The sequence below is a fragment of the Grus americana genome, chromosome 18, assembly GCF_028858705.1.
Source record: "Grus americana isolate bGruAme1 chromosome 18, bGruAme1.mat, whole genome shotgun sequence".
NCBI lineage: Eukaryota > Metazoa > Chordata > Aves > Gruiformes > Gruidae > Grus > Grus americana.
In genome coordinates, this window is record NC_072869.1 from 1,575,978 (window position 1) to 1,599,495 (window position 23,518).

A 23,518-nucleotide genomic window follows, 5' to 3' on the forward strand; every position below is an offset into this window, starting at 1 on the left:
CCAAGGATGGAAAAGTACTTCTCTTCTGACAGTACCGCTCCCTGCCAAGGGGAGGGAGCAATCTCAGTGAAGATGAATACACAGACAAGCTCGTTATGTTTTATTGCATCACTTGGTCATGCCAGAAAGCCATCCCAGCTTGAAGAGAGAAGGTGCAGTTGTGTCTTCCTCCTCGGTCACAAGCTGCCTGAACAACGAGCCAGGGCGCGATGCCTCATCTTCTGCTCTTGTGAGTGCAGGAGCTGGAACCTGTTTTTTAAAAACAAAAGCGTCAATAACTATTACAGCATACCTTTGACTTACTCCATACCCTCATCTCTAGTAGCAGCAAGGAGGCATAGACTACAACAGAACAGCTAGCTGTTCCCAGGCAATGTGAGCCTGAACCACAACCTAAGCGGTGTCACTCCTGGTGGTTAGTGACAGGCAGAGGCAGTTCAAGTGGCAGAAGCACAGCACCTTGCTCTGGATAGCAACAGGTAACTTTTCAGATGTCATTCAATGCTAAAAAAAAAAAAAAAAAATCATTCTGAACTGCAGGGAAGGGGCTGTTGCTCTCAGAGCAAGGGGATAACAGCATAGTAGAAGTACAGCTGTTGCTGTTCTTGAGTAACTATAGACTTTAACCTCTCCTGAACTGTTTTAGCATAAAAGGAGCAGCAAGCATCTGCCAGGGAGTCTGAGAAGCGTGGCTAGCACAGAACATACGTGTGCCACCACAGCAGGCAAGGGGGGTGGCAGGAGCCAGCCAAACATCACTGCACACTTCTACGCTCAACTCCAGCTGAGGTGTAAGAGGTAAAGAATACCTTTATATTCCAACAACCCTTATGCTATGTCTGGTCCTTAATGCTTCTGAACAATGGAGAACAAGAGTTGCAGAGTCAGCATCAGCATCTTGAGTAACACGCTGCTCTGATAAAACCAGACCTTTTCCCTTCTGTCCCAGTTGGAAGGGCATCACCACAGATGGATTATTGGGTTAATAACAGCTACAGGAAACAGATTAGTGATTACCACTTCCTGTAGTGGTGAGGTATTCCTTGGCTCTCTCAATCCTCAGCATAGAGAGCTCCATCTAACTAAGATGTTTTAAACTGGGGGAAAAGTAGCAACAATAGGTTGTCTACAGATGAAACTCAGACACAGGACAACACAGAGCCTTTGCAAGAGAAGCAAGCCACTCTGTTCACACAGGCTTAAATACCCAAGCCAGGCGTCATCAGGAGTTAAAGGTCAGCATCACACTGGAAAGGAGTTCAAGTAATTAACTAGTATCCTTCAACATTTCTTGCAGTCATCTTCAAATGAACTGTTTTTTTAATGCATTGATCTCAAAATGCCTCATCTGTGTAAGTCTTCACTGCATTTTCATGGTGTATGTTGTACCACAGAGCAGCGGGCCCCAAAAAAACGGGCCATCAGGGGTTTTTTGAGGGTCAAGGGGAAATCCAAACCATCTCATGCTGTGTTGCCGTAATGGTTCTCTTATTTTACCGAAAATAAAAATCAGGTTAAATATTAACTGTTTGGCTACTTTCTTCTTTCCCCACAAGCTCTAGCATTGGTAGGACAATGAGCACTGGCAAAAAGTTAACGTGGCTCCATTTTACCAACCTGAACTCTTTCTGTGCTCCTGGAAGCAGACTTGCTCTTTCGTGAGCTTGACATGCTCAGCGGCAGAAGTCCAAACCTTAAGAGATGGAAGAAAGAGATGTGGCCAGTCACAGGGAAGCAGCAGTGCTCGACCTGCTTCCCAGAGAGACGTCAGACGGTACAGAAGAGCTGAGTACTGTACCTGATCTGGCTGGATGCTAATGGCAAGATGTTGTGGAGCTCCTGGGAGCTCAGAGTGCCACTCCTGCTTGTGTACTGGTTCTCACTCCCAGTCAGCAAGCCGAAGAGAACCTAGAAGGTACGGAGGAGCTGTTTGTGTTGTGTGGTCAGCTCTCCAGCCACCCCCAAACACAGTGGTTTTAAGTTTGAGGTGTCTCCCTTCCCCCTTCAATTCTTGCTTTTAATTGTCGCTGCTCGTTATTACCATAGTTGAGTTCTAGGCCTGTTTCAGCACTACTTAACCCAATTAGCGTTGCACAGGCTCCAGTGAATCCTGGTAGATAAAGTTCAGCCAACTTCGTGCAGGATTATGTGCTGCGCAGCCAGCTCCTCTTATCTTCAGCTGGCATTAAATACTCTTCCCATTTCCGAGTAAGCACCAGTAGTTATCTTTAGACATTAAGAAGTTCATAAAGCCACCCCAGCTGTCCTTCAAAGCCTGTTTTGCACCAGTGCTTCCTGATCCATCCCTTTTCCTTGAACTTACAGAGGTTCGCTGAACCAGGCGATTAAGGTTGCTGTTCAAGTGTGGAGTAAAAACATCCAAGTCAAATGGATCTATGTGTCCCTCCAGGAAGTCGGTCACCTTCTCAACCCTACAAGCAGAGCAGAGTCCTGTCAGGGGTTACATCTGCAGTTTCACCAATCCCTCCAACAGTGAGGGACTTGCTCTGAGGAGGTGACTGAGCAAAGTGGGAATTACTTGGCAGAACAGCAGCTGCCTGAAGGGTTTCCAGCTATTACACAGCCTACAACATCTGCTGTTGCAGAGGAACCTTCTCCCTGTGCTATATCTCAGAGATGCCTCAGTTCAAGACTGGAGCGTACACAAGGTTTTAACTCTTGCATGGAAGCTTAACTGTCCTCCAGGGGCATCATCTGGCTGTATCCCTGCCGCCGTACAGACATGCTGTGTACGCAAGCGGCGGGGACCAGCCCACTGTCTCTGAGCTCTCAGCTGCAGAATCCCACCCCTCCTCCTATATGTTGAGGATGAGCTTAGTGTCAGTGAAGACGTCAGAGCTTAGAGCCTGCATTGCCCTTCTCCTGTGAGGCCCAAAGGCACCGCTCCTGTGGGCATCCTCTGACAGGCTGTTACTTTAAACCATTTTAGGGCCCCACAAACTGCTGCTAGTATCTGAACCCCAGAACTGCACCGTACCCAGAGTCAGGCTTGATCCTGCTGGTCTTTGCTTCCTCGCTCTTCGCCGTCAAGATGATACTCAGGTACCGCAGATCGTAGAGTAACTGCAGAGCTCTGTTCTGGGTCATGGGGAACGCGCCTGCTTTCTGCAAACAGGACAGTCAGAACAGGGCTCTTCACTCAGGGCTGTCAAAGGACCACTTCAAGGGAAATGTTTACAAACACCAGCACCAAGAAAGAACCAACCTAACTGAACTGTTCTGAGCGCGCGATCTGGTGTCTGATCCCTTTTTGCCTCTTTTTTGGGGGAAGCAGGGGAAGAACGCACTCACCCTTTCCAGCTCTCACAGGCAGACGTTTTCTGTTCCGAGGGACAGGAGCGTATGCAGCACCGCGTGCCCAGCGACCCTCCCATCCCACACCAGCCGGAGCGAGGGCTGATCCTACTCACGTACCTTCTCCTGCTTCTCTTCCACGAGCTGTTCATAGGCAGCAAGCACTTCTGCCATGCAGGTCCTCAGCAACTCCTGCAAGGTGACTTTCGGAAGAGTGTGACCGCCGACCCGGTTCACCTCTTGGCACAGGCTGAAGAGGAGGCATTGGACGTACCAGGATGGCTGTTGAAGAAAACAGTGTTGTTTTCACGTGTTCTGTAAGCCATGTTAGCTGTATCAGCGGCACAACATCAGTTTTTGTGATGCCATCTGCCTACTTCCTCGGCAACCACAAAGCTCTGCTGCTGCGACCTACGTGCCCCCACAGCACAGCTCAAGTACCTCATGGGTTTTTATTTACTGACACACCAGACTTCTCGTTATAGCAGTCCTCAAAGTCCCACAAGTACTTTACCAGAGGTATTCACCTGAGTGTTGTTGGAACAGAATTGTTCTTTGTGCCTCTTCTGTCACCGCTGACCCTGCTCTCACCATCCGCTACCTGGGCTCGTTATTTACTCCCTCGCTCTTCTCCTGGGCCTCCCAGCTATCCTGAGCTCTCACCCAGCAGCTTTTTCCTTCAGAATCAACAAAATTCACCCTGTAAGGGTCACTACAAAAGACTATTGCCCTGCAAACACAAAGTTCACTCCTGCCCTGGCCCTCGTCTCCCTCCATGCCACCACCACCTGCTTTGTCACTGCGACCACCACCACGGCCAAGGAAAGCTGACAGCCACGGTTCTCTTCAGCTTTGCACAGTCCCACTCTTGCAGCCCTGTCCTTCAGCGCATCCAACTTCCACGAAATCTCTCTTCCGGTGGCCTCCATGTAGAGGCTGGGCATAAGTCCTTCTTTGGCTCAGTTTTACAGGATCTGGGCCAATCTTACTCATTTGAATATACAGCAGCAATGATCTAATTTCCCTCCTCTGACCTCTGTCCTTAGGAGGTTAGTATCTCAAAGAACAAATAAGAGCACCGGAGAGCATTTGCCCTGCGCTCGTAACACCAAGCAAACTCGGCAGCAGGTCAGCACTACTTGTCAAAGCAGTGGTTTTGGAAACCACCACTCTTCTCCTCCTAGCAGACCGTTTCTCTGTGTTTACTGAGAGGACATCTCTCATACCTGCACAGGCAGCCGGATCTTTGACGTTACGCTGTTTCCAGACTCGGTTTCCTCCTGAATTTCAATTTCATCCCAGTTGGTGGCTGTGGCCAAGACAGAGCCAGCTGTGTCTAGCAGCAGCGTGTGGGTAAAGCACTGAACCAGACCCTAGAGCACCAAACACAGAAACACCCAGTCACGGACAGCTCTAATGGGAGTACCAAAGGACGGGCAGCCTGCTCCTGCCTGTGCAGAGGCTGACGTCCCGCATCCCTCCCCTCCTCCCAAAGTGAATCTTCTGGAGAACATCCCACTAGATGCCACCTCCGAGCTGCTGCCGTCTCCTCTCCCTGCAGGCTGACTGAACAGCGTGGCAGCAGTGCGGCGAGCTCTCGGCAGCCAGCTAAGGAGCAGCAGCACTGACCGCAGGGAGTGAGCGAGCAAAACCCATGCAGGAAGCAGCAGGAAGCAGCTGTGACAAGAGAAAACAGTTCCTTACTTTGGTGACAGCTGAGCTCCAGATCTGGTAAGCAAACAGGCTCTGCTGCAAGAGCTCTGCCTTCACCCCCTGCCACTTGGCCTGCACAGGGGTCACTTCCTGGGCTTTCCCCTTCCCCAGTTTCTTGGCGGAACGGGTTTCCTTCAGTGCCGTCTCCGTGCTGCCCGACTGGCCCAGGATACACTGCTTCAGATGAGGGCAGAGCTCGGTCAGGGACTGGCAAAGTCTCGCCATGAAGAGGACAGCATTGAGTCTGGCATCGCTGGGAGCATCCGCCTGCCCCCCCAGCAGGCTCTGGGCGCTCTGGAGCTCTTCGCGCACACAGCCCAGCACATGGTGGATGCAGGCGACGCAGCGATCGCGGAGCAGCCCCTCCACCGTGCTGGCGTCGGCGTAGCGGTCAAAGGCAGAGCGTGGCTGAACTGTGAGAGCGGCCTCCTTGGCGGCTGAGGAGTCCGTGGGAAGGTAGGACAGGAGATCGTCCAACCTGGCCTTCAGCTTTGAGTCCAGAGCCGAGCAGAAGCTCTGCACGCATGGTGTGAGTGCCTGGGCCTTCATGGACAGGCCGCTCTTGGCGAACTGGCCACGGTTGGCCACGTTGACCCAAGCGGCGTCGGAAGGCAGGTCACTGGAGCTCTCTGACCACAGGAACAGGGCCACGTTGTGTTCAAACTGGATGTGCTTGCTCAGGGCAGAGGTGCTGGATTTGACTTCAAGTTCCTGCAGAGCTAAGGTGAGAAGCTGTTTGGAGCTGCTTGAGATGGAGTCAAATCCTTCTTTGGTCAGTGTCTGGAAAAGGATGAGGAAGAAAAAAAAAAAAAGCGTATTTTACACATGCCTCCTGCCACCTAGCACTTCAAATACACACTTAGTGCTGCTAACAGGTACCAGTGGAGTGTTTAAGACAACAAGAGGGGCACAGCGCAAGGCTTCCCATGACCTGCCGTGGCAGAGCGCTCACCTCCAGCCTGTCCAGGAACAGCTGCTGCAGCAGGTCCTCCCAGAAAGAAGCAGGCTTGTCCAAAAGGCGACGACACACTGCCTCCCAGTTCTGGCTTATGGACTCGCTCGTCAGCAGCTCCCACACCGCGTCGCGAATCCCCGCGAGGGCTTTCATGCTCTTCACGTAGACAAGCAGGTTGCTGACCCCGGCCCTGATGTCATCGCTGCACCTACAGGCCATGTTTCAGTTCAGCCTGACTTGCCCCGGGAAAGGCAGGAGGGAACATTGGCTACATCGAGGTGGGGGAACTCTTAACCTGTCGGTAAGAGGCTCTGCCTGCAGGCTCGCCGGTGGGGCGAAGGGTACTTCTGCCTCTCAGCGAGGCACCTGCACCCCGGATCCCACACTGGAGCCCCGCAGGAAAGCCACGTGCCCACCAGCAGGAACCCTGGGCTGTAGCAGGTGTCGGAGCCAGCAGCACGGCACCCCAGGAGTGCCAGCAGGCAGGAGGGTGGGTGGGGGCTCTGGGAAACATCCCATGGGTGCTGAGCACACCACAGGGGGCTGCAGCTGAGGGACCAGCAGCAGGTGTGGGACTGAGAAGGCTGTTCCCATCCACGGGGCAAGGTGTGGTGGGGTGGAGCTGGCAGCTCTATAAAGGGGTCTGACTGCCCCCAGCCCAGGGAAGGGCAGCGAGGAGAAAGGCGGTGCTGGCTCAAGGGCCAACTGAAGCAGGTAAGGGATTTTCTTCTCATTTAGTCTGTGCTTATTTGCTGGCAGTTGTGGCAGCATAAAGCAGCTCTAGGCAAGTATCTTTGTGCAGCCCAGGTGGTGTTACGTCAGGCTGTTAGGACAGTGCTATGCTGCCTCTGGCTGTTGTACTGCCGGGGAGAGGGGATGCCAAGCAAGAAGCCAGCAGAAGGCACAGCCTGGCTGGAGTGAGCGACGAAGGAACGAGCTTGGGTTTGCTTTGTGCTGTGGCCTTGGCAGGGGTCGTGTGGTGGCTGGAAGGGTCCTGCAAAGGGGGATGCTGTCACACTCACATGGTGATCCACTTCTGCAGCGTGTCTCTGAGGTAGTCCTGGCTGATGGGGTGTGCCAGGGTCCGCAGGGCTGGCTGGAACTCCACCACAGACTCTGGGAGGTACCTGAACCAGCTGCTCAGCTTCACCTCCTCCTCCAGAACCCCACCTCTCCCTGGAAGCACACAGTCAGGGGATCAGCCCAGCACAGGGGCAGTCTCCTGCCCACAAACGCGTGCAGGCAGAGGCCTAACACAGAGCTGCCTGGGCACTCACCTGCTGGGGGCCGGCCTGTGGTGCTCTCCAGGGTCGAGAAGAGCAAGCTGCAGGGCAGGGCTGGATCTGGTGGCATCCCTTCCGGCATGGTGTAGAAGAGAGCATGAGCCTGGTACAGGGTAGTGGTTAGCAGCTCCATCAGTGAGCAGACCTGAGCTTTTATACCTGCACCTGCAGAGAAGTGCCTTTCAGCTGGGGCAGCCCCTTCACAGAGGTATGACAGCCCTGTGTTTCAGGGCCTGCAGTTCTAGTGAAACCTTCCAGGGAAGGGCTGGGGGGCAAAGGACTCAGCCCCATGCAACCACCTGCTTCCCCATAACAGATAGGCTTGGCTTAAGACTTTGAGCACTGTAAATTTCTGTGCCACGCCACTGCAGTAGCACGATGTGGTTGCCTCTCCACCATTGTGAGCTTTATGGAACTAACCTACCCGCTTTTCTGCGGGGCAAGAGGGAGATGAAGTGAAGGGTTTACCCTGACTTTAACAAGAAGGCAGCCCGGTCATACTGACCATGGTGTGGCTGGTTGAGAAGCTGCTGAATGGCCAGCTTCCGGGCCAGAAGGAAGTCGGCGAGGGCCTGGCGCGGAGAGCTGTCCTCCAGGAGCATGATGGCACACAGGGCTTCTGCCACTGCCTGGTCCGACACGGTCTGGCTCTTCAGCAGGGACTTGCTCTCCTGCAGGATGGTGGATCTGGCAAGGGAATAAGGCGGACAGTCACCTATCTCGGTGCTCGACCGAGATGTTCAGGTGTGGTTCTGTGCTAACCCACCGAGCGAGGATGTTATTCTCCCCAGACAGAAGTGGGGCTGTCTGGGTGTTATGGGACCGGGTGAGGCGTTCTGGCCTCACAGCTGGGGACCTCACAGCCCACCCAGTCCCACCCCTGCCATGGGCAGGGACACCCTCCACCAGCCCAGGTTGCCCAAAGCCCCATCCAACCTGGCCTTGAACACTGCCAGGGAGCCAGGGGCAGCCACAGCTTCTCTGGGCAGCCCGTCCCAGCGTCCCACCACCCTCCTCGTACAACACTTCTTCCCAGCGGCCACCGAGGAGCCCGCCGGGGCCCGCACCTGAGGTGGCTGGCGGCAGCCACTTGCCGCAGCAGGATGGGGAAGCGGGCGAGGACGGGGCTGCTGCGGGCACGGGCCGCGTCCAGCTGCAGCTGACGGCGGAGGTGGCCGCCGAGCAGGTGGAGCCGGGCAGCGGGCAGGTACCGGCCGGCCTCCACGGCACCCCACACCTTCTCGGGCACGTCCAGCAGCAGCTTCAGCTGCGCTGCCGCCCGGTAGAAACTCTCCTGAGCCGGCGGCCGAACCTGGAGCGGGGGAAATAGGGGGTCAGGGGGGCTCCCGGGCCGCCCCCCCGCCCCGCTGCAGCCGCTCACCCCCCCCTCCCCTCACCGGCGCCGCAGGGCCGGGCCGGGCCGCGCCACCCCGCTGCAGGCCCCGCACGGCGCCCAGGAGGCGCTCGGCGCTGAGTCGCATCTCGGCGATGGTGTCGGCCGCTTCGATGAGGTCGCGATACCGCTCGCCCACCATCTGCCGCAGTTCCTCTCGCTTCTGCTCGATGCCGGCCCGCAGCCGCCGCTCCACCGCCCGCAGCTCGGCCGCCGTGTGCGCCTCGAAGAGGGCCTCGGCCTCGGCCTCCGCGCCCCGCGCCGCCATGGCCGCCCCAGCCCGCAACCGGGACGGCGCTGACGTGGATGCCGTCGCCGCCATCTTTGCGACGGGAAGGGGAGGGCGCTTCCGGACAGGCGTCGGGGGCGGGGCGACGCCATCTTTGTGTAGGGCAGAGCCGCGCCCGCGCGTCGTTGCCATGGCGACGCGGCGGGGACGATGAAAACACCGAATTTTTCATTTATTTATTGTCCGTTTCCCGGGGAAATGGGCCGGTCCCCGTGTCCTGCGGGTGCCGCTCCCGTACCGCACACCCTGGGAGGCCCCTCCGGAGCCGGCGGGGGTTGCGGCCTAGGTTGCCTCTAGCTGAGCGGGCCGCGACCCTCCCTCAGCCCCCGGGGAGCGGAGCCGCGGGCCCGGGGCGGGGGGGGGGGGCTCTGGCTGAAGCCCTGCGTCCCCTCCGCCCCTCCGGCGGGTCTGGCCTGGAGGGGACCGCCCGACGCTCCCCCAGGCCCGTGACCCGCCACCGCCACCCGGCAGCGCTAGAGGGAGACAGCGGGACGGCGGAGCACGGCGGGGCCCGCCCGCCCTGCGCGCCCCGGGCCGGGTGGAGCTGCGGTGGGGCCGGGCCGGGCCCGGGGTTCCGCTGGTGGGTCCTTGGTTTGGTGGGCTCCGCTCCGGCAGCCGCCTGGGAGGGGGCGGCGAGGCTGCAGGCGGCGGGGGTGGGGGCCCCTCCAACAGCCCTGCTCTGCGCACCGGGATTCCCCCCCCCCCCCCCCGCCAAAATGCTTTCAGCAAAACGCCACTGGCCCCGTCTGATGCGGTTTTAACAATAAAAAAGTGCTCCTCTTGCTCAGGTTTGGCAAAATCACACTGCGTGCAAGCGTGTCGGGGGGGCACGGCTGGAATGCACCCACTGGAAACAAAAAGGCCCCTCTGAATAGTGTTTTATTGCTCCCTCCCTCTGTTGTTTTACTTAGCTCCACCTCGCACTACCTGCACTTTCCATCACCTCGGGTATTTTCAGCCTGCGGAGGCACAATGAAATCAGCACGCTCTGGTTGTGTTTGCAGAATCTTCCCTGGGCAGTTGCTGCCTTTCTGCTACCAGCCTTCGTGTAAAGACTTTATATTTTCTGACGGAAACCCGGAGCCATCTCTTTGTACGTACTTGTGTGTATGTATATTTATACATAAATCTGACCAGAAGAACTCCCTGTACCTAATGTACCTGTTTAGCACCTGATGCTAACTCAGCCGGCTACAACGCAGTGTAGCAACCAGCGTGGCAATTGCTTTCCTGCCCCAGCGATCTGCTGCTCCCTGCGGGGACCAGGAGAACGTCCAGCTCCCCGGGAGATGCGGGTGGAACGAGAGTGGGTGGTCCTGAGGGCTGTTGGGGCTTTGCTGGCAGAGGTTGTATTCAAATCCTGTAAACTCATTTGTGTTGCAAATTGCAGGGGGGGAGAAAAAATCCCAGGTGTTTTGGAGCGAAGGGGTTGATGGTAAGGCTGGTCTGTGCGGCTGGTCAGAGCTGACCTGTCGGTTTGTAGCAGAGCTGATTCCTCGCCATCGGCGTGTTTCCCTGTAACGTACCTCTCCCCTGCGCACCCCCTCCTGGTGCTGGTCCCTCCAGTGGGTTAAACCTCCAAGGATGGCACTTAACATCCCCCATCTCATCAAAACCAGCCCGGTGTCATCTTGGGAAGAGAAGCTTCTCCCAACCAGCTGTTCGGACCGAGTCTCTGCGACCCCTTGTATCGCAGAGCTGTTTGTGGTTGTGCTTCACCTGTGACCCGTCTGGTTTAGGGGCTGAGGCTGGCACAGACACACCTGTATCTCAGTGCCCCGAGTCTGTGCTGACCAGGGAGCAATCTTGTGGGGTTTTTGGGCAAACCTCCTGCTGCATGGACCCTTGGAAGCTGAGACCACCCCACAGGTGAAGAACCAGGTGCGTTGCTTGTCAACGGGGAGATGGATGTGGGGAAGAGCTGGTTTTGGGAGAGGAACTGAGTGTGAATTGTCCCTTGGTGGGACTCCAGGGTTTGGTGCCTGTTCTCCTCCCGGGGAAGAATCCAAGCCTCGGTTATACCCCAGTGCTCCTGCCCAGCTCTGACACAAGCACACAGAGTCAGAAATTGTAGGAAAACTCTTTTACTTCCCTCCCACCCCATCCGCGACTCCCTCCCCGCGGCACAGCCCGTGGCAGTTGGGAGCCTTTGCCACGGGAAGGCTTGGTTCCACACCGAGAAACAATTGCTACAGAGGAAAGCAAGACTTAAAGCAGAGAAACACTCTCTGGCGTGTTCCACTCACAACGTGTCGTACAGCAGACCCACGCGCACTATACAGAGCACAGCTATAGATACAGAGGATGTATGTACAGGAGGTGGGCAGCATGGTGCAGTACTGCTGGGGGGAGGGAACGGGATGACCCCCGGATCGCTACAGCCCCGGCTTGGCAGGGAAGGGCTCTTGTGTTTAGTAGAGACTAAAGCTCGCCTTCCCTCACCCTGCAGAAGTTGCCCGTCAACGTGGGAGCAGCCTCCTCGGTCCCTCCCAGCTTGTGCGTGGCACCACCAGCCCCACGGCCCACGGGAAGGGTGAGAGGGAGCCAAGGGACCCCCGAGGGGCCGAGTCCGACTCGCTCCTGTGTGCACGAGGAGGGGCTGAGCCAGTGTCTGCAGCAGAACACAGGCTGCAGAGCGTCTCCACAGCGTCAGTGTCATAAACCCTTTTGCTGGCGTGTCCAGTATGTACATCTATGTACAATCACCCACCCCTTCCTCCTGGCCGTGCAGGGTGGGGTGGGACAGCTGGGGTGCTCAGGCGTTGCATCCCTTGTCTCCCTCTGGTCAGGACACGGCTCGAGGCAGGTTCCCCCGAATCTCAGCTGGAGCCTGGCTGTCCTCCTGCCCTGGCTTTCTGCAGTCCGGGTCCTGGAGTAAGCAGGGAGCGGGGCTGAAACCTGGCAGGAGACGTGGGTGCAAGGCTGGGGGCCAGAGGCTGGCAGGGAAGGGCAGAGGTGTCCTTGGGTGGGGAAGCAGCAGCTCTCGTTTCAGATCTAGTACCGGGAAGGCTGGTTTGGGGTCTGCTGCGCCCTTTGCTCGTGCCTTGCTGGCGATCCCCTCTTCGAGCCACCCTGGGCAGGGCGTGTGGCTGGTGCAGCCCCAGCAGAGGGGATGGAGACTCTCCCTGAGTGCTTTGACATCAGCTTGTCCATAGCAAGGGCTGAAACAACCCCCGAGATGTGGGAGTTGAGCCCTGCTCTAAAGCAGTGGCACAGATCCGGAGCCTGGGAGCTCTCGTTGCAGGGGATGGAGCTGGCTGGGGATCACGGGCTGCACAACTGCCCACGAGGCTGCCTGCATTCGTGCAGGTCCGGGAGGGAAGGGACCTCTCCGTGGAGTCTCCATCAAAGACAAGGCTCTTCCCGTCGAGATGGAGAGTCAGGAAGCCCTCCAGAGACAGGACAGTGAGGTTCATTAGGAGATCATTATTTTAAAGAAGTCCAAGGCAGCATTGGTGCTGATCTGAGGAGCTGTAGGCTCCAGGTCCAAACCCAGCCTCTCCCAGCCCATCAGAGTAGGGTCTGGCTATCGAGCACTGGGGGGGCATTGGCCATGGCAGCGCCAGCAGCCAGGGTTGGTGGCTTGGTCCCAGGTCGGATGCGCACCCACGACGATGCTCAGCCCAGCCACAGCACCAGGCTTCACGCCCCCGGTCCCCAAGGGCTGAGGAAGTGGGGACAGCAAGGATGCCTCCAGGCAGGTCAATCCCGTGGGGGCTTGGGAGAGCCGCGGAGCCAGCCCTTGGCTTTGCTGGGGTTCCTCGTCTGCACGGAGGGGGGGGCGGGGGGGGAACTAGTAGTGGGGAGGGGAAAAGTAGTTGGTTTTGAGGGGGCCATGCAGGTGCTGGGACTGGCAGTTTCTTGCAAGAGTGACCAGCTGCAAACCCCCCTGGTGACAGCCCCACCAGCGATGACAGCCCCAGCCGAGGCAGCACCGCCGCATGCACAGCCCCCCAGCAAAGCGACCAGCTCCGGCCCTGCTCCGAGGAGCGCGGGGCTGGATCCGTGCTCCCGGTGTACAGGGGAGCTCTATGGGACACGCGGGTCTCTGCTTCCCATTGCCTCCGATTTGAGATAAATCTGTTCCTGCTGCTCCAGCCGGGCAGGCGGGAGCTGTAATTAATCTCACTTGCAGGGACAGTCTGCGTGTGAAGTAGCAGCAGAGCCACTCATCAGCCTATTCGCTCTGCAATAACTGGGAGAGATTTCTCATTATGCCACCAGCAGCTCTGCGAGGCTTTTCAGAACAGATCCAATATGAGGTCAAGTTCCCACTAAAATGAAGTGGCTGGGAAGGAAAACTTTGTTACTCACAGCAGCAACGGTGCTGCTGTTTGTTAGTCAGCAATGAACCAGCAGAAGGTTTTATTTTGCTGGTTTTACTGCGAGCGTTGGGCTGCGGCTGCGGCTCCCTCCCCTGCTTGCTCCATTGAGGCGGCACGTTTCGTTCTCCTGCCCTTCCCGTGGGGTGAGGTGAGCTGCGGCAGGGCGGCCGTGGGGTGCCCTGCCACCCCCTGGGAGCCTCCCTGTGCTCCTGCCCTGCAGCATCCCACCTTGGTGGCCTTGGGACATCGGTGGCAGCCCCCCCGTGCCCCTCACTCCTCTGCAGCCCCGTTATCCCCAGCCCCAGAGAGCCCCTGGCTGCAAAGGGGGGGGAATGGGGTATTCCAAATCACAGCCCCCCCTGCACAGCCCTGAGCTGCCAGAAACGTCCCTGCCTGGGGGGTTCTGCCGGGACGAAGCTGACCTGGGCACGTGCAGTGCCGGGCACGGGTCCCTCCCGGGGCTAGGAAGCCAGGCTTTCCCTATTGTCAGCATTAAACCAGCACCGAGAGGAGATGCTCACGGCTGGGAACGGGTATCACCCCCTGCGCTCCCCCCGCTGCCAGTCTGGGCGTTGGTGGCAGGGCTTGCACGGACAGGACCAGCAGCTCTGGCCCCGCTGCAGGGGAGTGCTGGGGGGTGCAAACATCAGCTCCCATGACGGGCAGGGGGCTCAACACGCGCCCCCCCCCCCCCGCCACTGCCTCCCCTGCTTTTCCACAACTCCTTCACTGCCCACCAAAGAGCCAAAGCCCCGCTGACGCATCGCTGCAGCTGTGACACCAAAGCCTCATCCGAGCGGAGGGCTGCGGCTGCACCAGGCCTGGCCATCGCCGTCCGATATTTCACTGTAGCGTGACACGCTGTTCGTGTTTTAATTCCTGCAGCATCAGCAGGGCAGCCTGCCCGTCTCAGAGCCGTTGTTCGGCTGTACTTCCCTTAACAAAGCCGGCGCAGGGATGCGCTCGGTGAGCAGCTGCCCGCACAGCCCGGCACAGGCAGCGAGGGGACAGGCAGGTGACTGCTCAGCGCTAAGCCCACGCGGTGCCTCCGAGCACTTGAATGCAGACACACGTTCCTCGGAGGAGCAGTAAATAGTTAAAAGCAAATAAATGCTGACAACGCTCTGCTTTGCCCCGCAGAGAGCCCCCGAGCCCTGCGCAGCGTCCCCAGTGCTATTCTGCCGTGCGGGAGTCGGTGTCCAACAGAGCTGTGCCGGGGAGCAGGCGTTGAGCCTGGCACTGAGCCCTTCTGGGGGGGCTGGGGGGTGCTGGGGTGGCACAGCAGGACCTGTGATGCCCCAGGCAGAAAGCCCCTGCAGAGCCACAGGAAAACTCCTAGAGCTGGTGCTCTCGGAGCATCGAGCTGGGGTACGCGGTTGAGCAAGGCGGCACCCCAAAGCGGGCGGCACCTCGTGGGCAACGCTCATCCTCGCCTCCCGCATCGTTTGTAGCGCGAGGTGAAGGCTCTGCATCTGCCGGCGATGGGGCTGGGGTGCGGGGACATCAGGGTGGGATGGGAAGAGGAGGGTGAGCGGGACCCGGCTGTTTTCTCCCGGGGTGCTGCGTTCCCACAGCTCAGCTCTGGAGCAAGAGCCTGTGAACAGAGTCTGGCCTCTGGCACAGAAACTGCTCCGGGTGCTCTGGCAGGAAGACAGCACTTCTCCCTCTCCCCTGGGCTTTCCCTCGTGCTCCCGCTGCGCTGGCCGAGGAGGACGGCTTTGCTGGGGCAGGAGCGAGTGGTCAGGGCTCCCGAGCCCCGGGTGCTTGTGCTGAGCTGGAAGGGCGGACAGGGACAGGGGCAGAGCCAAGCGCTCCAGGACGGTCTTGAGAAGGTAAATGCAGCGGACACCGAGCCAGACCCGCCACCCCTCACACTGTGGGCTGCACCCCGTGTCCCCCTTTTCCCGTGCTGCGGTGCAGGAGAGGGACCGGGGGGGCTGGACGCGTGCTGCCCTGCTCTTCCTCACACCTTGGTGCTGGAAGCCCTGTCACCTGCTCCGCCTGGTCCCTTCGGCTTGGACGAGGGTCGGGGCCAAGTCCCCAGCACCCCCCACCTCCCGTCACCCGTTCTCTCCATCACTCCTTCCACCGGCGTGACTTGCCTGGAAGGAGCAGGGCAGGCGTCACCGGCGGCCGGTCGATGCTCGCTCACTGCGCGCCGTGGGGCCGCCAGCCCCAGTCCCAGCGATCCTCAGAGCCACGGCGAGGGCAGGACGAGCCGTTGGCAGCGGGATGTGCTGCAGCCCGTGCTAGGGTGCTCCAAAACTCCCCGGTTAGTTTTCTGCTGTTTAAATGCTTCCGAGGATTTCCCACCAGGGACTGGTGCTGCCGGCGGCTGCTCAGCCAGCCTGGCCGTGGCTCGCTGGGGAGAACAGCGATCTCGGCTGCCGGCGCAGCGTGGGACTGACCGTGAGCAGATGCGGGCGGCAGGAGGGGCAAGCGGCTACTGGGGAGGGAAAAGGGGGAAATCCTCCATCCGACGAGAAAACCTGTGGGCAGGTGACGTCACGGCGGGAGGAGGGAAGGGGCTCCCCTGCAGCGGGCGATGGTGGGGCTCGGGGGGGCAGGGCAGGAGCGTGGCGGGACAGAGGGGCTGCCGGGGCGGCAGAGCTGCTTCCCGCGGGGTGGATGCCTCTGTCCTGGTCCTGGCGTGCCACCTCCGGGCAGGGCGGCGTTGCGAATGACGTAGTCAAACAGCAGCAAGGAGGCTTCAGGGGAGGTGATGGAGTAACTTATAAGCCGGGCAAAATGCAACCCCAAATATCCTTGTCTCCTCAGGGAGGGTGACTGTGGGAGCATGCGCAGGCTCTCCAGGGAGCTCCCACCAGATTTTTGCTATAAGACGGAGTATCTCTGCGGGGGCACACGTGTTGGCACTCACCCGTGGCCTCGGCTCCTCCTAAGGTCACCCCGCTGCGCGTGCGTGTCCACGTGCAAGCACCCGTTCAGGGGCAGAGCACCCAAAGCCAACCAGCCCTGAGGGCAACACCAGGGAAGCCAGCGGAGCTGCCCCAGCGATGGCTGTGGCCCATGGTGGCACTTTGGTGTTGAAATGCGCTGCATTGCTACAAGTTGTCTTTGTTTTCCTGGCGAGGCAGCTCCTCTTGAACCGGATCCTTCCCAGCGCTTGAAAGCCAACCCACCGGCAGCTCAGGAGGAGCCCAGCTGAGGACCCCCCCCACCCATCCGTGTGCACACCGCTGTCCCCCGAGCTGGCACTCCTGCCCCGACTCCGTACATGCCACTGCCAGTTGGGAGCAAGTGGGGAGAGGAGAGCAAAGGAAGGACAACCCCGCTGTCCTCTCAGATGCTCGTCTGCAGGTCACCATTGAGCAGGGTCCTTTGGGTTTCTGTGGTCTCGTTGAGCCTGGATTTGTCCTGCTTGCTGTCACTTCGGTCTGCCTCATCCATGCCGCTGACCTTCACCAGGCAGAGGACGTTCTGAAAGCTCTTCTTGAAGTTGTCGGACAAGAAGGCATAAAGGATGGGGTTGGCACAGCTGTTCGCGTAACTGAGGACCACCACAAAATCGAACATGCCCTTGAGGACAGGCGTGGGCACGATCAGGACGGAGACTGAGGAGACGTTGAAGATGTAGAAGGGGAGCCAGCAGAAGATGAAGACAGCGACCACGATGGAGACCATCCTGGTGACCTTCTTCTCAGACTTTTTCCTCTTGGAGGAGCCCACTCTGATGCCTGAGGACTTGACTTTGATGATGATGAACAAGTAGCAAAGGCAGATAATGGTGAGAGGCACCAGGAAGCCCAGGATGAAGGTGTAGATGATGAAGCCTGTGTACCAGGCGCCCGACTCCCCTGGCCAGATGATGGTGCAGCTACTCCTGCCGTGATTATGCTGCACCCCAGCATAAATCATGATGGGCATGATCACCAACAGGGAGACACCCCAAACGGCCACACTGATCATTTTGGCTGTCCTGGGCCGCCTCCACTTGGCAGATTTAATGGGATGGACAACAGCCAGGTACCGGTCAACGCTCATAACTGTCAAGCAGAAGATACTGGTGAACTGGTTGATCCCATCCACCGTCATGACAATTCTGCAGATGGCTTTGCCAAAGGGCCAGTGTACCAGGGCGACCTGCATGGCCAGGAAGGGCAGGCCAAGCATGAACAGCTCGTCTGCAATGGCCAAGTTGAGGATGTAGATGTTGGTGATGGTCTTCATCTTGGCATAACAAAGGATGACGTATATCACCAGCGTGTTGCCGCACAGCCCTATGATGCAGACCACAAAGTAGATGAAGGTGAGGATGGCGTTGCTGGTCAGGTCAAAGTGCTGGCCTGTGGCATTCTGCGATGCGTTGGTGGGTGCCTCCACAGAGAAGTTGTCGAAGGGGGAAGCCGGGGAGAACCAGAACGCCGTGGCGTTGGGCAGCTCGTATTCCAGCTCCATGGCTCTGCCAGTCCCTGGGCACTGCAGGTTCAGAGGAGCGGAGATGTCATCTTCCCTTGCTCTGGGGAGAGAAGATTCTAGAAATCGGAGAATAAAGAGAAATGAAGGGATTCCTGGGGAGGATTTGCCCGTCCTGCTGCCAGGCTCCGTAGGGCTTTCCCCAAACCACCTCCCCCCCTCTCCCCTCCGCACCCGCACGGTGCCGAGCAGTCTGCCCCGGACACGCCACAGCTCCTCCTGACTCCGGCGCTACCGGAGTCCTTATGACTCCCAAAACACGACCCGCGAGTCCCGGGTGGGTGCGACTGACACCCGGAGCTCCGAGCACCGGCGAAAAAAACCCTTTCCCTGTCCTCGCCTTTCGGCGGGGCGTCAGCCCCTTCCTTCCCAGCCGGGACGGGGACCCCGAGCCTGGTCGGCTCCCGCGGACGATGAGCTCGGGGCTCCCCCCCGGGAGCCATCCCCCGGCTCCCCGCCGCTGCAGCCGCCCAGGGGCACCGGGCGGTGCTGCCCGGAGCGCGCCCCCCCCCCCCCCCGCCCCGCTCACCTGCTCCCGCCGCCGCACCCCGGCCCGGCGGGCAGCGGGGAGGCACCGGCAGCGCCCGCCGCTCCGCACCGCTCCAACCGCTCGGCTCCGCTCGGCTCCGCGAACCCGCCGTCCCCGGCGCGGCTCCGCCACCGGACCCAGCGCACCGGCTGCGCCCCGCCCCGCGCAGGGCGGCTCTGCGGGGCCGGGGCGGGGACAGCCCTGCCCGCTCTGCCCGCGCTGCCCACCCAACCCTGCCCGCGCTGCCCACCCTGCCGGCTCTGCCAGTCCTGCCGTGCTCCCGCCGCAGTGCCCGCGCTGCCCGCCCTGCCTGTCGCGCTGTGCCCGCTGTGCCCGCTGTGCCCGCTGTGCCCGCTGTGCCCTGTGCCCCGGCGGCTCTGGGCGCTGCTCTAGGGGTCCGGCCGGCCCCAGCTCTGCCGCTCTCCTGCTCGCAGAGGCTGTTGGTGCATGGTGAAGGGTGCCCAAAACCAGCGGCTCAGAGGGGGCCCCGGGGGCATGTGCTGGAGGTGCTGTGCAGCAGGCAGCGTGGGTGCGGGGACCCTGGCTCCCCCCAGAGCGTGGCGGGACCTGCCTGGCCCCACGGGGCTTCCAGCAGAAGAGACCCCACAGGGCCACGTATCCCCCCGCTCCCTCCTCGCTGCCTCGAGACCTTGGCCTCGCTGCCTGGCTCCTGCTGCAGAAGCAACATTTTGGTTCCAGCAGTGGCGCAAAGGGCTCAGCTTCTCCTGGCGTCCCCAGGGCCACCAGGGCAGGGTGAGGGATGGGACAGTGCGATGGCAGGGTGATGGTCACGCAGGGTGATGTGACCCCAGCTGGAGACCCCCAAGAGGTGTCCGAGAGTCCCAAAGTCTCCCAGAAAGCTGGGAGTACCTTGGCCTCAGGGCTTTGCACCTTACCACCAAAGGTGAGATAAGGCTTGGCACAGCCTGGGAGAGGTGGGAAGGAGATGCGGTGATTGCCCACAGCTTTGGGGTCTCTGGGGACTTGCGCAGTACGGGTGGCTACTGCTGCAGCCTCTCCCTCTCCAGTTACCCAGTAACGATGGCAGGAGAAGGAAGACCAAAAAGCAGAGGTTTGGGGGAGATAACCTCTGCTCTGGTTTGTTTGAGATCTTGAAAGCAATTAAATAATAGCTATTCCTTCTCCCCCCCTTTCCATCACCTATCAAAGAGACAATAGAAAGCAGGAAATTAAGAGTGACTTGGAACAAAGAACCCAGAGCGAGGCTGCTGATTGCGGCAAGAGGGGCTGGGAGGTTCTCATTCACACTTAGCCATCCACTTCCCAAGGTGGATCTGAAGACCCCGGGTCCTGGAGTACGAGTGAGGATCATTATCAGCCTCATAAATCTTCAGGAGGCTGAAAAAAGCTTCTTCTGGTATAGATGATGTGGAAATTAATATCCCAGTAAAAGTGTGTGAGGAGGGAGGATAGGGAAGAAGATGGTTTGGCTGATACAGATGGGGGTCGGATCTCTGCGGGGTGCTGCCCACTGGGGTTGGGGTGTCCCATTGCATGTCACCTATGCAAGCCCCAAGGGCAGCTCCCTGGGATGCTGCTCCGGGCAGGGTGCCTGCACGTGAACCCAGGGACCACTGGCGTGCTGGAAACGCAGGCAGACGTGGAGGCAGAGCGGAGATGTTCCCCGACACTGGGGAAGAGGGAGTGCAGCACACCAGCGTGGCACAGGAGAGGGTTTTGATGCCTGGTGACCTTTTCACAGTGGTTTTATCCTCTCTCGGCTGGTTCCTGTGCCCAGGAGGGATGTCCTGACCGTGACCGTCCCTCAAAGCTGCATCTGCAGCCGTCGCTGGCAGCGGGAAGGGCAGTGCAAAGCCTTGCTGTGCGCATTTCCAGTGCTGCCTCCTTGAATTTCTCCCCTGAATAGGTGATGCTGCCACATCCTTCCCCGTGGTCCCTGGCGTGCAGCCGTGCAGTCGGCAAGCCTTGCTCGTGGCAGGTCGGCATGCTGCAGTCCCCCCTCGCCCCATCACCAAGACCAGACCACAGCTGGGGCTCACAGCGGTTCCTCCCAGTGCCCAGCATGGTGCTGAGCATCGTCTTCCTGCTGTGCTGGGGTGCTGGAGCAGTGGACAGCCAGGGCAGGGCAAGCGCGGGGATCCTGGGGTGCTTCCCGCTGGCTGCGGGGCTGCTCGGGGCTGCCTGCCGAGCGTCAGGGCTTCAGCCACCCTCTGCCCTTTGATTTCACCCCCGTGGGCAGCTGGCATTGGATGCAGCGCCCAGAGAGCTGTGAGAATTCAGCCAGCAAGCTCGCTTGGCTAAAACCAAATCTGATCTTCATCAAAAAAAACCCCAAATTAATGAAATGATGGGCCGGTGTGTATGAAAGGGCTGATCTGAGCTGATATCCATCCAGCGAGGAGTGCAGCAGCAGCTAGCTGAATTGGGAAGCCGTGCTTGAGCCTTTTGAAGATATTTTTTTTATTCTGCTTAGATTTAGGGTTGAGTGAAAGCCTAGTGTAGAGTCTGATCTGTATCTCTGGGTGGTCCCTGGTTCGGAGAGACGTTGTACCCCAGCAGCTGGTTTGGTGCTGGCAGATAAACTCCTCTTTGTCCTTTAGCCTGGGAAGCATCCACTCTGCTAAAAAGCAATTTACTGGCAGGGCTGGATATAGGAGAAATGCACGGCCTCTTCCCACACGGCTTCGACGACCGATATAACCCATGGGAGAGGGGCATGGGGATTACATGACCACAAAGCGGTTTTTAAAGTCCTTCCAAGTTTCCTGCCACCCCTTCCCAGCTGTTCTGCAAGACTTCTCGTGGAAAACAGCGCTTTCGACCCCTGTCCTGGAAATGAGTGTTGTAAGGAGCTGGGGTTTGGTTGCCAACAGAGGGGTAGGGTGAGCCGGCCTTTCTCCCCGATACGTGGAGGGGAGGCAGCGAGACCTCCGGCATTTTGCAGGAATGAAGGAGGCTGTGTTGGACTGGTGGGGCTCTCTGGTCTGCGCCGTGAAATGGTGGAGGGGAACGGGGAGGTAACGGAGTACCCCTGACCACAGCTCTTCTGCTGGTCTCTCCCAATACCTCTGTTAATGATGGCAAAAATGCCGGGTCATTGCTCTGGACCCTGTTTGTGCCGGGGGACAGGTCCCTGGGGGTTAAAGCTTCCTCTCATCTCCTCTCCTCTGGGTGCCTGGCCGCAGTGTCCCATGGCGTGGCGGGAAGGACCTTTGCAGGGAGTGCAGTGATGCGGCGCTGGCCCCGTCGCTGTCCCCACTCCCAGCTGCAGGGTGCAGTGCCAGCCCGAGGAGCCTTGGCGAGCCGGCCCGAGCAGCTCTGTCTCCGTGCACCATGTCCAAGCCCACTCCTCCCCAGCGCGCTGCCCTTGGAGGGACCCTGCTGTCCCCCGTGGCCGTAGGGACAAGGCCAGTGCAGGCAGAGATGACTGTGGTGTTTCCTCTCCCGTGGGCGCTTTGGGTGGCACTGCCTTTTCCCTGCCCTCTCCCTTCCCATCTCCAGCCCAGCAGCCACGAGCAGCTTTGGTGGCTCTGCTGACGCCAGGCTGGAGGCTGCCTGGCTCAATTACAGGGATGCCTGGGATGGCGGGAGGCTTTGCTTTCTGCTGATTAGCCAGACAAACAGGTCTGGGCCATCTCTCTGCACCCCTGAGGCAGGGCAGAACCAGGCTGGTTGCTGCCGGACGATGTGATCTAATCGGGCAGCGTCTGCAGCGGTGATTGATGGGGAGGGAGAGGCGCTGGTGCCTTCACCTGCTGCCGGGGTGGGCAGTAGCATCTCCAGACGCCCTGCAGCATCCAGACCCCACGGGATGCAGGTTTCTCTGCAGCTCCGGTGGGTCAGAGGCTGTCCCGGGGGGACCCCCGCACCCAGCTCCTTCCCCAGGGCTGCCCCCCCTGCAGACAGCTCCTTCCTCCTGCTCCCACCTCTCCCGTTCTCACCCTGCCTTTATTTGCCTCCGTAATTAGTTTATTGATCTCTGCTGAGGGGACCGGGGCTGGGCTGCAGGGAAAGCTGCTGCACGCGTTCCCCGTGAATCCTATCGCTAAACCCCTGACGCTAATGAGCCTTTGGCAACCACGGACTGAAATCTCTGCTCCTGCCCGTGTCTCTCCCTGCTGTGCCTGGCTTGTTGGAGGGTCGTGCGCATTAAATCGGGACTTAACAGTACTCTGCATTTGGCAGTCAGGCTTCCTGCACCAGCTTGAAATGTCAGGGTTAGTTACAGCACACGCCGATCCGCTGGTACTCGCATCCCCTCCTGTTCCAAGCAGCCGTCGGTCGTAGCTCAGTGCCGGTGGGACTCCGCACTCCCCCAGCCTTGCACCGTGTCCATCGTGTCTCTCACGGCGAGCGTAGAGCCAGCGGAGAAACGTAAATCTGTCACTTTGTGCCTTGTGACTCATAGGTGCCATTAGCCCGTGGGATGGAGATGCCTGGTGCCCCTGCCCGGTCCTGCCTGGCGCTGCCTGCGGTGCTGTGCTGCTGCCATGCCCCATCCCTGGGACATCTCTGGATGTCCTTGTTCCCGCAGCTCGGCAGCCGCCTTGGTGCGGGTCCAGGCTGGCTCCATCCACTGCCCCAGCTTGACACAGATGAATTTGTGTTGGGAAAGAGCCCGGCCACGAGCCCAGCCTGTGCGAAGGGGACATGGGGCGGGAGCAGAGGGACCCCCGCTTGCCGTGCCAGGCGAGAGGCACGTCGGGGGCATCTCCAAACCTGCCTCAGGCTGTGGTGCCCCAGGCCATCGTTGTCCTGGGACGTGCCCCTGCACCTCCTGCCTGCCACTGCTACCCCAGACATCATTAAGGACTTTTATTGCAACAAAACAAAGGGATTTGGGTCCTGGCTGCCCGGTGGCCCCAGGGCTCCCCGGAGCTGGGACTGCGGTGCTGCCCCTTGCAGCGTCTCATGCACCTTAATGAGAAACATTGCACAAGAATTTGTGACCCTTGTGTTGTTTTAAAATGCATTTTAGGGACTCCAGGTAATGCATGGTTGTGACTGCCGGTCTCATCCTTCCTGGTGCTGCTACAGGCAGGGCCCACGCAGGATCTGCCAGCCCTCCCTGGCACTGCCCTTGCCTGCCTGCACCCGGAGGGGTAACTGCCCGTCTGCCTGGCGTGGGGAAGGGGCTGGACCAGACCCTGTCCCCGTCCCTCACCGGGGCTGAGCCGCAGAGGACAGGCAGGACCGTGCAGGCAGGAGGAGGAGCGGCGGGTGCGGGGGCAGCCCTGGTATCCTGGGGAAGGTGACGTGGACATGTCCCCACTCGCAGAAATGACACTGGGGAAGCA

At 59.4% G+C, this 23,518-nt stretch overlaps 2 protein-coding genes across 3 annotated transcripts; both read right to left on the minus strand.

Moving 5' to 3' along the window:
- Positions 1-87: 87 nt before the first annotated feature.
- COG1 (component of oligomeric golgi complex 1) lies at positions 88-9,080 on the minus strand. Its single transcript, XM_054847068.1, has 14 exons — positions 8,664-9,080; positions 8,334-8,578; positions 7,772-7,953; positions 7,261-7,431; positions 7,006-7,159; positions 5,981-6,191; positions 5,020-5,808; positions 4,542-4,688; positions 3,436-3,597; positions 2,999-3,126; positions 2,324-2,432; positions 1,799-1,908; positions 1,618-1,693; positions 88-249 (listed from the first exon to the last, which is right to left on the minus strand). The coding sequence occupies exons 1-14, from the start codon at positions 9,078-9,080 to the stop codon at positions 109-111; spliced, it is 3,042 nt and encodes a 1,013-aa protein (XP_054703043.1). The 3' UTR covers positions 88-108.
- A 7,474-nt stretch (positions 9,081-16,554) lies between these two features.
- SSTR2 (somatostatin receptor 2) lies at positions 16,555-18,365 on the minus strand. Of its 2 annotated transcripts, none has more exons than XM_054847060.1 (2): positions 18,240-18,365; positions 16,555-17,769 (listed from the first exon to the last, which is right to left on the minus strand). In XM_054847060.1, the coding sequence occupies exon 2, from the start codon at positions 17,690-17,692 to the stop codon at positions 16,577-16,579; it is 1,116 nt and encodes a 371-aa protein (XP_054703035.1). In that variant the 5' UTR covers positions 17,693-17,769; positions 18,240-18,365; the 3' UTR covers positions 16,555-16,576. The 2 variants fall into 2 exon arrangements, with proteins under 2 accessions (XP_054703035.1, XP_054703034.1); XM_054847059.1 differs by having other exon boundaries at positions 16,555-17,753; positions 18,240-18,363.
- Positions 18,366-23,518: the final 5,153 nt, after the last annotated feature.